Here is a 14,020-nt window from a genome sequence, read left to right on the forward strand (position 1 = left end):
TACTACTTATCATCTGATGTTGACCGGATGGGGGGGGGGGGGGGGGGGGTCGTTTATAATTCCGTGGCCAACGTTAGATGATTCATCTAGTGTGGGTGATATGATCATTAGAGCAGTTTGTATCGAACACTGTAAAAAAAAACTATAGCGAGTGATCGGACCGAATTTGGATGAGCACCAGTTTCCGGTTCGGTTTCCGGTTTGGGCGATCCGCCGATCGGCCACCAGATGGCGCTCTTGAACCGTTGGAGAGTTGAGAGGGGATCAACAGTAGATCTCAAGTCTCCGCGGGAGAAATATGATTGCGATCACAGATTTTTGAAATATTGATCTCAATGACGTGTTACAGCGTCATTGGCAGAATTAGCATGGCGGGGAATGACGAGGTAAGGCGTCCTTGGCGATTAAAGTGTTAACATGGTAAAACATGTCTGAATGCCACCAGCCACTTCAATGATAGCGTTGTGAACGCATAATCTCTTTCTTGAATTATGGCTATGTGTCTAATCTGCCCGTCGTTTATCAATGACTTGTTTGCAGTCAACATTGTCGAAACGGATTATTATTATTATTTTTTTTTAATCGCTTCATTTCCGTTTTATAGCATTTTGAAAAGCCCTCGTTTAAGGAAAATAAAGATTCCGTGATAAAAGGCATTTACTGGAATATTCTGGAATACACAAAAACGTTGTCATTTGTCGGCCTATTTATGAATCGTTTTCAAATTAACGCTACATTATTGATAGTATGTGTACTTATGCACGCTATAGAAGCGAGCTGAGAAATCCATTACCTCATTTCCTCAACATCATACACACACATACGGGACACGCTGAGATATAGGTCAAAACAGCTCAGATTACCCCAAGACTGGTAACATAGATTCCTTACCTTAGATCAGATGTTCTCCAAAAAGATTATTCCAATTCCTGATCGCCATTCCAAATATCGATCACGTTTATCGATTGATTATTGGCTGCTGTAAATATATATTCCATATATATTTCCATCTCACGATCACTTCCCTCTTGATCAGACGTCTCGCCAGCATACTGGAGCCAGTAGGCTCCCCCCACACACATCCACCAGTGTAATCGAATGGCCTGCAGTTACACAGGGATAGACGATAGGGGACGGTATTTTCCCATCGGGGCTCCTAGAGGGGCTGCTGTACCAACGGGAGACTCGTTGATGAAATATGAATTCAGATCGCTAATAAAAAAATAAAACGACAATTCGCGTCATCGGCACTCAACGGGGGGCATGAAATACCAACATAACACGTCGTCGGCACTCAAAGTGTTGGCTGCGTTAACGCTGGACTGTTATCGCGCGATAAATAAATTGACGCCGTTAATCTATTCTCCAAGTGGGGTCTCCTCTCCTCTCCTCTCCTCTCTGTCTGCATGAGAAGCGAGCCGCAGCGACTCAGCGACCCACACACACATACGGGTACTTAAGGGAGGGGCCTAGGCCTGTTGCAATAAGCAATAAATCAATTTATCGCGCAATAATGAAAATGAATGATTTTGACGGGCGCAATTAATTGCTATTTGCGTGTTTGTTTTAATGAGCCAGTACCTCTCCGTGTGGGGAGGCGGGCCGCTGACGTTACTACAGAGTACAGCACGGGAGCTCCTGTGAGCACCATGCGTATGTTGGGCAGTAGCAACGCTACATAGCTTAACTACATTTCTCAGTAGCGTGATGGTAGCGTCGCTCCTTTTGAACCAAGTAGCGTTCTTTGTAGTGTAGCTATTTTTAGACCCAAGTAGTGATGTAGCGTGAACAAACGCTATACGCTACTGCCCGGAGAAACTGGACTGCTAAATAAAGATTAAAGATCTAGCATTGATGCTATGACGCTTCCTCCTCATCGTTGATTGCCTGTAGTAGCTGCATCTAACGTTAGTAGCTAACGTTAAAACTAAAGTTAGTTGTTCACCAACAATCTCAACATTTGTTTTATCATTAGCTCAAAAACACAGAACCGGACGACACAAGTTGTCCGCTCATAGGTTCTGCTAGGATAATAACAACAATACTTCCGGTCGGTGGGTTTCAAAATAAAAGAGCAAAGTCTAAAACACCGGAAAAGACGTTTATTTTGTACAGCGTTTTCCTCCACGAGTACTCAAGTACATCATGTGATCAATAGATCTGTTTTTTTTTTTTTGCCCATCCCTAGTTTATCCTGTGCTGCAAAGTCTCCATTCCAATAGAGATAGTATATATTTGTGTTTATTTGATTATTGTTGAGCTATATTTTAATCGAGAGTAACTGGTAGTGTAGCTTACTACATTTTCCAAGTAGCTTGCCCATCACATAATCCGCGAGCCACAGTAAACAAACGCGAGCCACAATTAGGGTGACCAGGTGTCCCGCTTTTGGTTGTATACTGCACAGCCATTTTACCTAATGTCCCACGTCCCTCTTTTCGAAGCAAAAAATTAAAACATGGGTCTAAAAGCCCCTTCCTACAGTAAACGTAGCAACCTGCCTCTTGTCCACACACATTGCTCTGCTCGTTTTATCATTGCTCTCACGGAGATAAAACTGGGAACGAGGTTACTCTGATTCTGACGCTACCTCATATCTGATTGGTTAGGTAGTAATTTAGGATATTTAAAATGTCTTCCAATGTTAAATAAAGGTTTATTGCACTTTGAAACGGTTTCCTTGCATTATTATGCTATTATCATTATATTAGTAAAAAAAAAAAAAGTTGATTGAAAACTTTTGGGAAATACATTTCTCAAAAAAATTATTTCTCTCAAAACCGCAATAATATCACTTATCGCAATAATTTCTGGGACAATTAATCGCCCAGCAAAATGTGTTATCGTGACAGGCCTAGGCCTTTCCGTGGCTCAGTGCTGCTGAAGCGCATAAGACACAGACCGAGTTCTGCGCTCATCATGGCAGAGAGAACAAAACGAAAGTCTGGGTATACTTTGCGAAAGTCGATGCCAAAAACGCACGTTGCCACAAGTGCAATAAAACAATACAAGCAATTTGTCAAAACATCGGTTGTCAAAACATAACATTAGTCTGCAGCAGGGTTAGAAATAAAATCGTTTATAATTCTGTGATCGTCAGTAAATGCTTTATGTAGTATGGGTGATATATTGATCAGAGCAGTTTGCATTAATAATAAACTGAAACTGACGTCAGCGTCCTCTTACCGTTCGCCGATGAGACTGGAGGAAAAAGATCCCACTTATTTGACGTGGATCGACTAGATCCATTTCCGGTTTGTATAATAATAATAAACGCCCAAATCATATCGATTATAGAGTTATGGCAGCGATCCATATACACGGATGTGTGTCTAGAGTCCCGCAACAATATGCGAGTGCCGGACGCATTTCACAGATGCACGGAGATCACCAGAGATCCATTTCCGGTTGTAACTCGCCCGATCATCCACCAGGCGGCAGTATTGAAGCGTTGCAGAGTTGTGCAGGCTCCCACTGTATCAGCCGAGGCTGAGTGAGGGAATTATGAATACCATGGCGAAAAAATGAAATATGATCTCAATAACGTCGTACGCCGTGGATTGGCGGAATTCGCATGACCTTGAAACCCGTCGTACAACGTGATTGGCGGTCAATGTGTTAATTTATTTTCGGGGGCTTTTTTTTGTATTTCGGGGGCACTGAATTTTTATGATAAACGGTTATTAAACATCCTTATTCGATTTAATACAACTCACTTAATGACCTCACAGTTAACTTCATTTTATTATTTTATTCACATTCACAACACAGCTCATATTGTGAATACAATCAATCAATCAATCAAATTTATTTGTATAGCACGTTTAAACATGACGCTCGTCAACCAAAGTGCTTCACATAGCTAAGCTAAGTACAAAGAAAAGTATAAAATAAACAGAAAAATTAAATAAAATCAACGGATAGACAAAGGGAAAACAGAACAACACGTCAACAAGTACGGCAAGAGTCAAAGTGAGTCAGGGAAGGCCAGGCAATATAGGTGGGTTTTGAGTTTTGATTTAAAAGACTCGATGGATATATATACATATAAAACCAACCTACAAAAGATAAGCATACTGCAAAAGAAATAGCTATAAGGGTTGTACATCATGCTTGCTGATTATAGAGATCATACCAATTGTTTTTGTTAAAAGTCAAAATCAGAAATTTAAAGATTTGGTTAAATTAAATAAAACAGATGTAACAGCCTGAACAACAGAGAGGTAACAGCCTTAAATAATTAATAAATCAAATCAAATCAAGAGCATGAGGCATCTTGGGGGCCATAAAGTGGTCTGCACACAGCGAGCGACAATCGCCTGGCCCCCCACACCAGAGCCGACCGTTCAGGTATAATAATGTGTCGCTCTGTCTAGCTGGGGCATAACAAAAAATATTGTTTGTTTCCTGTTGGTTGTCAGTTAAGGCCATGGGTAGGTAGGGAATTTATTTTATTTTATTCTTTCCCACGGCGACTATGGATAGGGAATTTCTTTATTTAATTAAAATGTTCACAACAACATGGATGCATGTACTCTGCCAGCATGTTTAATATCCATAATACTAAAGGTTTGACTAAGATTTCTTTTTTTTTTATCCACTTTTTCTCCCATTTTCTATATTTTCTCCCATCCCAATTTCGTATCATCCAATTCAACCCTCCCCTGTCACGAACGCCGTTTCTTGCCTCCCACAAGCCGGCTGCAATGTGGACTAAGTCATACATAGCACAAGTCCCCTCCGGTACTTGAGGTAACAGCAGTCGCATCTTTTCACCTGCGCAGCTCGATCTCTCAGTGGCGAGGAGTAACGCGTGGGAGGCGCACCAACCGACCTGTAGGAGTCGCTGTCCACAACGCCCGATCCCCACCCATCAGTTTCCCACCCCCTAATACGGCCAATGTGTATTAGTACGGACGACCAGCTAAACTGAAAGCAAATGTGGAGCGCTGGGCTCGAACAGGCAAGCCCAGCGTCTCCAGATTCCGTGGCGAGCGCCTTGCCCACTACGCCACGTAGCCGCCCCAGGTTTGACTAAGATTTCTATGAAACTTTATTAAAAATAAAATAAAAAATGATTTATATATATCCAGTTGATCCAGTGGGACCCTGCACAATATTGCAACGCCTCAATACCGCCGCCTGGTGGATGATCGGGCGAGTTACATTAAAGTCAAACCGGAAGTGGCAATCGGTGCATCTGGGAAATCCGTCCGGCAGTCACATATCGTTACGGGACTACAGACAAACACTGGCGTGCATATGGATCGCTGCCATAACACAATAATCGATATGATTTCGGCGTTTATTGCGCCATACAAACCGGAAATGGATGTAGGAGATCGGCGTCAAATAATTGGGATCTTTCGCATCCAGTCTCATCGGCGCACGGTAAGAGGCAACTAACGTTATTTTCAACCCGATTGTTTATTCATTTCACTGCAAACCATCTGCTCAACATATCAACCCATAGTAAATAAAGCCGTTACTGACGATCAAGGAATTATAGACGACCCCCCCCCCCCCTCCACGCATGATGAAGCATAATGTATACCGATCATATACATTTGAATTTTTTAATATAGCGTGTATGGGAAAGAAACGCCAATCAATAATCTATATATGCTTCAGGGCCTATAACTACTGTTTTTGGAATTACAGCAGAAAAGATTAAAAACATACTTATATTCTCGATGCTAGTAACACAACAATGTATGAATGAAAAAATATAACGTTCCCACATCCTGAACTATAGATAATCGATGTTGAATGGGCCATAGTAATGTCAATATAGCAATACAATTTAAAAAGTTATAGCCCTGCAAAGAAGGTAAACATCTCCATAGGGTTATAGTTCTGGCAGACTGGCTATATTGATGGATATAACCTATGGCGGGGAATGTGTTAATGCACATTTTGTTGTATGCAAAGAGAAAATGTTTAAATTGTACAATCTTTCAGCAGTCAGTCTGGAATTAATGTATGCATTCAAAAGTGCTGAATAAATGTGTTATGGGCCCATAAGTGATTATTATTATTATTTAAGTTAAGTTTTGCCATAATCATGTCTTTTGCCATAATCAGGTAGCTAAAAAAAAACAATAAAAATACAGTATATATATATTTATATTAATCATTTTCGGCCTTTCGGCATTCGGTTTTCGGCCAACCGTTTCTTATTTTCGGTATCGGTTTCGGCCAAGAATTTCCCATTCGGTGCATCCCTAAAAATCTATAGCCTCATCAGTCATGTATCACTTGTCATCAACCCTGCAATATAACAAACCATTCTCATACTTAAGTGTGCAGAATCATTTATAGAGAAGGATTTTTACTAACCTGCGTTCTGGATGGGGGTCAGACAAGCATACACGCATGAAACCAGGATATCGTCTACACAACTGCAGAGCAAAAGACGCACAAACCACAACAAATTAAATGGTTTAATTCCAAATTCTTAGTGATGACACCACCCTAGTCTCTTCCTGTGTTAATCAGAAAATTCTAAGCACGTGTTTACACCTGCGTCGAGTGTTTTACCACATCAGGACATTTCTCAGTATCAGGTTAATATTGTCAATTGACTCATCAAATTGGTATGTGGCAAGCCCAACCCAACCTCCTAGCAAGGCTAAAACAAGTGCCAAGAATAATGTCCAAATGCTCTTTGACAAAAGTCTGGTATTCATTGACTCACAGCGACGATCTCAGCCTTGGAGATGGTGGGTGCGATGCAGCTCATGAACAGAGAGCAGGTCCTGTGCAGAGGGCGTGGTCTGGGCGCGTTATCCTTGGGCTTCGGTTCCTCCTTCTTATTTTCCTCCTCGACTTCCTCCTTTGATTTCTCCTCTTCATCGGCCGGGCCATCGTCAGCTGGGGGACAGCGTATTGGTTAAGGACAAGTCAATGTGTAACTTCTGTAAAACACTTTAAGATGATTGAGCAGTCCACCCTCGTCACTAGGGATGGGAATTGATAAGATTTTATCGATCCGATTCCATTATCGATTCTGCTTATCGATCAGATTCTTTATCGATTCCTGATAAATTTTTATTTTCAATAAATAAATTGGAAATGCAACAGAACTAAGCTGGTTAGAATAACAACATGCAACTTGACATTTCTGATTGTCTTTTATCGTTGAGCCCCCACCAAAATGGTCGCAATTTCGAGCCCTTACAAATTTTGTGACTGCTCGGTGACACTCGTTCACCTTTTCCTGAGTCAGTTTACCCCGCTGTGCTAGCGTGAAAGGATTTTCCTGAGGTGCGCGAGAACCACTAGCTGCAGCCTCAGTCTATTGTGATCATCTAAAATGGATGAAATGGGAGAATATTTATACAGTGAAAGCATTCATTTTCATTTAGGTTTTCCTAGTCAAGGAATCAAATAGTCTGCTATGGCTGCATGCGTGGCGCTAACTTTGTTTTAAAATGCGCAACTGTCGGAAAAACATGGCATCGATAAGAGGAATCGATAGTCACGGAGGCATGCGATTCCAGGAATCTGACAATTATGCCCCTTTTCCACTGCATGGTACCTACTCGACTCTACCCTACTCGCTTTAGGTACCTGGTACTTCGTTCCTTTTCCACTGCAGGTACTAAGTACTCAGTTTGTCTCCGTGTGGGGAGGCGGGGCCGCTGGTGATCAGCATGAGAGCTCCAGCATAGCTATGTCCGTGAGCTTGGTAGCCCCTTTCGTGACTGTGATGCACCGAGTGAATCCACAGTCACTTGCTCCTCAATAGGAAACCAACCTATAGGACACACTTGACCACTGCTATACCCCGTTCAGAGCCGGCTACAAGGCTGTAGCGGCTCCACCATTGACGGGGGCCACAAGCTCATCCAACCATGACTCCATTATACTCTATCCCGCATATAAACAAAGATCACGTGACGCCGTCGTGTCACGTGAGACAAAAAAAATGGACCGACCAATCAGAGGCCACGCTTCAGGACGTGCTCGAGGATACAGACTGGAATATGTTTCAAGGAAGCGCCAGTGACGTCAGCGAGTTCGCGGACAGCGTTGTATGCTTCATAACAACACTCGCTGACAGTATTGTCCCCATGAAAAAGGTGCGGGTCTTCCCAAATCAGAAACCGTGGGTGGACAGTACTATCAGAGCAGCTCTGAACCCTCGCACCACCGCCTACAACGTGGACAGAGAGTCAGGAAACATGGAGGAGTACAAGGCTACAGTCTATACTCTGCGCAAGGCTGTAAAACTTGCAAAACGGACATATGCTGATAAACTGGAGACACAAATGGCACAAAACGACACAAGAGGCTTATGGCGGGGACTGAGGACAATAACTGAATACAAAGTCAGCGCCCCCTCAATGGGGAGCGACGGCGCCTCGCTCGCGGACAAACTCAACTCCTTCTACGCTCGGTTTGGTGTAGACAGTGGTGCCGCTAGCTCAACGGCTAGTGACGTCACTGGCGCGCCGGCTGTGGTGGAGGGGGGGGGGGGGGGGGGGGGGGCAACCGCGGGGGGGCGGGGACGCTCTCTCGTTGTCGGAACACAGTGTGAGAAGAGCATTTATGCAGGTGAACACCAGAAAAGCTGCTGGCCCAGATGGTATAACAGGACGCATACTTAAGTCCTGTGCCAACCAGCTAGCCCCTGTGTTCACCGCCATATTTAATCAATCCCTGGCGGAGTCAGTGGTTCCTGCCTGCTTCAAGATGTCTACCATCATCCCTGTACCAAAGAAACCCTCCCCAACATGTCTCAACGACTACAGACCGGTGGCACTCACCTCTGTGGCCATGAAATGTTTCGAGAGGCTGGTCAAGGATCACATTTGTGCCTCCCTCCCCAGTGATATGGACCCCATGCAATTTGCATACAGGCCAAACAGGTCCACTGACGATGCGGTCTCCCAGGTACTGCACAGCACCCTCTCTCACCTTGACCGACAGAAGGGGGGCTATGTGAGACTGTTGTTCATTGACTATAGCTCAGCGTTCAACACCATAGTCCCCACCAGACTGGTGGACAAGCTGATCGAGCTGGGTCTGAGCTCCGCCCTGAGCGCCTGGATACTGGACTTTCTGAGCGAAAGGCCCCAGGCGGTCAGGGTGGGGGGTCAGACCTCCAACACCATCACCCTGAGCATCGGGTCCCCCCAGGGCTGTGTTCTGAGCCCCCTGCTGTACTCACTATACACACACGACTGTGTGGCCAAGTTCAGCTCCAACTCCATAGTGAAGTTTGCAGACGACACAGTGGTGGTGGGGCTGATCTCGAACAACAACGAGAAGGCCTACCGGGAGGAGGTTGAGGTACTGGAACGCTGGTGCCAGGACAACAGCCTGCTCCTGAACATTGGTAAAACCAAGGAGCTGATCGTGGATTATAGGAGAGGACAGCAGAAGACACACACACACCACTGAGGATAAACGGGGCTACCGTGGACAGGGTGAGCAGCTTTATGTACCTGGGGGTCCACATCTCAGAGGATCTGACATGGTCAACACACATAGACTCAGTCGTAAAAAAGGCGAAGCAGCGCCTCTACCACCTGAGACAGTTCAGGAAGTTCAGAGTATCTGGGAAGATACTCCAGTCCTTCCACTCAGGAGCTGTAGAGAGCATCTTGACTGGAAACATCACTGCCTGGTATGGAAACAGCACGGCACAGGACAAGAAGGCCCTACAGAGAGTGGTGCGCACAGCCGAGCGTACCACGGGTATTGCACTACCACCCCTGCAGGTTCTATACAACAAGAGGTGCAAATCCAGAGCCTGCAGAATAATGAAAGACCCACACCACCCCAACAACAGCCTGTTCATGCTGCTAAGGTCAGGCAGACGCCTGCGAACCCCAGCTACTAGGACAGAGGCGCTTCGGCTCAGCTTCTTCCCCCAGGCCATCAGAGCCTTGAACACTGAACTCTCCACACTCAAGCACACATGAGCACACACATGATACACACACTGTACACGCTCACACACTAGCAGCCACTTTAACATGAGCAAGCACACACTCATGCTGCACACGCCCACAGTTATGGCCACTAAGGAAAGGTCACTTTAAAAATATTATAGTATAACCTGAGATTGTATAAAATAGCAATGTACAGAAAGACCCAGTGCCTCATCCGTAGCTAACAGTGTATGCACTACCACAGGACCTAGCATGTGCTCCATGCTCTGTAAATAACTTATGTACAAATACCGATATGCCCTACTATGTTACTGTTTATTGCACAATGTTGTTTTATTGGATTCCATTATATGTTGTTATTACTGTATTGCACATCCTTGCGGGCAAGACCACCCGCATTTCATTGTATACTTGTATGCCGTGACAAATAAAACTCTTGACTTGACTTGACCTAGATTTACCCTGAAGGACTGGTTCTGGCCGAACCGTTCGTTATACAAGTATCACAGAGACATCTCAAAGGTACTCACAGTTGAACGAGGGTTTCGGACAGAAATACGGGATGGTTTGAAAGCTCGGCGTTGCTAATAAACATTTTAAATATTTTTTATAAACTGCTCAAAACGGCATTATTTCCGGCGTTGGGTGCATGATGCGCATGCGCTGTGATCACACCAGGCAGCCAATGCCGGAAATAATGCAGTGTTGAGCAGTTTATAAAAGATATTTTTAATGTTTATTAGCAACGCCAAGCTTTCAAACCATCCCGTATCTCTGTCCCGAAACCCTCGTGCAACTGTGAGTACCTTTGAAATGTCTCTGTGATACTTGTATCAGCGTTTCCGTTAGCCGGTAATTACCGGTATTTGACCGGCAAAATCTGTTGAAGTCCGACATATTTCATCTCTCCGGTCTTAATGTCCGGTGAAAATAATTCCCTGAGTCTAAGCACAATTTGATTATTTGAATTGTATTAAAATAGGCTAAAATTAAATAGCCTATGCGATGAACGAAACGATCATTACATTTGTTTCCTCGTTGCTTCTAATAATGACAACGACGTTGTCAGCGAGAGGTGCTGGGTGTGCGAACTTTTGTGAAGCTGCAGAGCCATAGCACCAGCAGCACAATGCAGTATTCCAGCAGTACTCCAATTCAGCCATTTTCAGCCAATGTTGGGTGGGGGGCGCTGCTGTGCGGTCCCCAGAAAAGAGCCAATAACAGCTGGATCAGCTGCTCTGCAGCGCCATACTCTTTGCAAATAAGTCGTTGCGAGGTGGAGAGAGTCGTCACGCAAACCACGATAATGTTGCCGTCTCTCTGCTTTCTCAGTTCTTCGCTTGATATAATTAATACAAATGTCCAATATAACGGAATTCGTTAGCTCATAAAAATTTGATTATAACAGACTGCTGTTTAGTGTCGGACCGACTGCCCACATACGCGGTCTATTTTATTTCAAGTCAGCAGCAGCACGGAGTATCGAGGGACTTATTTTATTTGGAATATATTAATGACTGTATACGCAAAAGTAGCCTAGTTTTAATAATACTATTATAAATCTACATGCCTTGAGGATGACATTCTTTATATAGCCTGCCTATCAATTGTTTTAAAGCTCAATAAACAATGACCGGAATTAATCTCATTTGTCCGGTAGATTGAAATCTTGCCGGTCACGGAGACCGGCAACAATTTTTTCTAACGGAAACCCTGACTTGTATAACGAACGGTTCGGCCAGAACCAGTCCTTCATGGTAAATCTAGGTTGGTTTCCTATTGAGGAGCAAGTGACTGTGGATTCACTCGGTGCATCACAGTCACGAAAGGGGCTATGAGCTTGGCAAGCCAGAGTTAAGTTTTCAATCAATCAATAACAACATTAACCAGACTCTCGTTGTGTCTATTCTGCTAACGCTAACGTTACCTCTCATTGTGTCTATTCTACAAGCTTTAACGTTACCTAGGCTCTCGGGTCTATCTGCTAACGTTAGCATTAGGCTAACAACAAAGTTAACGTTACCACTCACGTCCCTAACCCTAACAACAAGCTTAACTAATCTGCGATCTTTTTGTGAGACTAAACTCTCCGCTCTGTGGCAAATTGTGTTGATGTCGGTTTTGTTTCATCAATAAATGAGGCAGAATACACAGTGACTATCCTTTTGTTTATTGCACTTGTTTCCTGCTGCAAACATAATGAAATTCTACGCAAGCCATTAAAGATGGCGGCTTTCTGTTTTTGTTCAGATGCTCCAACGAGTGACGCGTCTCTCTTCTGACCAATCAGTGGTCTGCAGTGTTTCACATGACTTTTCTGGTACCAGTTCTACTCGTTTGGAACCTCGACAGAGCAGGGACTAAAAAAGTACCCAAATAGTACCTGGTACCAGGTACTTTGGTAATGGAAAACCGAAAATGCAGAGTAGAGTAGAGTCGAGTAGGTACCATGCAGTGGAAAAGGGGCATTAGTTCCGGTTCTCGATTCCCATCCCTACTCGTCGCAATGAATTTTTATTGAGGCAGAAGAAATACTAAAGAGAGGCACAAAGTAGATGAGTAGAGGTTCTGTTGGAGGCTGATCCTAGGCCAGCAGGGGGACATTAAATACTAAGAGAGGTACAACGTGGAGTAGACACAAGATAATGTTCTGGTGGAGGCTGATCCTAGGCCAGCAGGGGTACATGATATACTAAGAGAGGCACACAGTAGAGTACACACAAGAGATAAGGTCCTGGTGGAGGCTGATCCTAAGCCAGCAGGGGTATATTTTCTCTCAACTAGGTAAAACTGCTTTTTCCTTTGATGCATCCAACACTTGGAATGCCCTCCCAACTGACTCTGAAGCTGAAGGTTCTTCCTTCTCTTGCTGCATTTAAAGTATGATCTCTGACCACTGTGTGTCCACTTGTAACGGTCTTAGCTGATTTGAATAGTTTATTCTTATTTGTTGTGCTGATAAACTGTCTTGTAAGCTTGTCTTGTAAATGAGGGTACCCTCAGTGTCTTACGAGTTTAAATAAAGGTTTGAAACGCAACATGTGAATATGTGGTGACCAACACACAATCTCTAGGCATGGAATGTTCTGTAAATAGACATCAATGCTACATTTGTTCTTAGATTTAAATGAAAACCATACTGCTTGTGACACAAACCATCACTGATTTAGTTAAGGAAAATTCCACTGCAAAGCAACATTAAACTCATTCACCAGATTGAGGCATAACTGTTTAATTGTCTCTATGTGGCCAACGTGATCTCAGCTCAGAAACATGGACAGTGGAAGGTGCTAATATGGTAGATATATATACACATCATAAGGCGGTTGCTCAACCCTGACTCAAATTAGAAGAACTACAACAATGAGGTTACCCGATACCTTGATCCAACCTTTGACTGGCATTGTCTGACAACGTCGGCCCTCTTTAACCTCAAGTGTAGTCCTTTGTAAAGCAGGAAGCTGGAACATGCTCAGTAGTACAGGACTACGGCACGGTGGTGTAGTGGTTAACACTGTCGCCTCACAGCAAGAAGGTCCAGGGTGCGATTCCCGCTTGGGGACCAGGTTTCCATGATGCCAGTTACCCAGGTGGGGTATCTCCCAGGCCTTTCTGTGTGGAGTTTGCATGTTCTCCCCGTGCTCGCAAGGGTTTCCCCCCCGATAAGATAAACCCAATGGAAAAACATGCACAACAATAGATCGCTAACGCTGTGGCGTCCTTGACGAAGACGGACAGGAGCACTTGCATTGGTCCCCTGGCGCGGTTCACGTTGATGCCTGTTTGCTCCCGGCTGCCCTTGGGGGGGAAGGACGACGGGATGGGTTAATCGCAGATACGAATTGCATGCATGCATCGCATGTGTGCCGATTGATGACATCTGATCATCATCATCATCATCTATTATATCATACTGGACTCTACTCTCTCCTTTCATTCCCATATAAAATCAATAACACAAATCAGCTTTTTTCCATCTCAGGAACATTTCCAGACTCCGGCCATCTCTCCCCGACTCTGTAGCAGACTCTCATTCACGCCTTCGCCACCTCCCGTCTTGACTACGCAAACTCTGTCCTCGTAGGGCTACCCACCAATGCCCTGAACAGGCTTCAATA

At 44.3% G+C, this 14,020-nt stretch overlaps 1 protein-coding gene across 2 annotated transcripts in view; it reads right to left on the reverse strand.

Annotated features, from left to right (window-relative positions):
• The window catches only part of srrt (serrate RNA effector molecule homolog (Arabidopsis)), a 99,818-nt gene that overhangs the window by 51,657 nt on the left and 34,141 nt on the right, over positions 1-14,020 (reverse strand). For both annotated transcript variants that reach the window (XM_084320654.1, XM_084320655.1), the window contains exons 10-11: positions 6,698-6,873; positions 6,340-6,401 (exon numbers count right to left, since the gene is read on the reverse strand). In XM_084320654.1, the coding sequence (XP_084176780.1) occupies positions 6,340-6,401; positions 6,698-6,873 (238 nt within the window). The remainder of the gene's footprint in view (positions 1-6,339; positions 6,402-6,697; positions 6,874-14,020) is intronic.

This window comes from Notolepis coatsorum (assembly GCF_963971535.1).
Source record: "Notolepis coatsorum genome assembly, chromosome: 8".
In the NCBI taxonomy this organism is placed as follows: Eukaryota; Metazoa; Chordata; class Actinopteri; order Aulopiformes; family Paralepididae; genus Notolepis; species Notolepis coatsorum.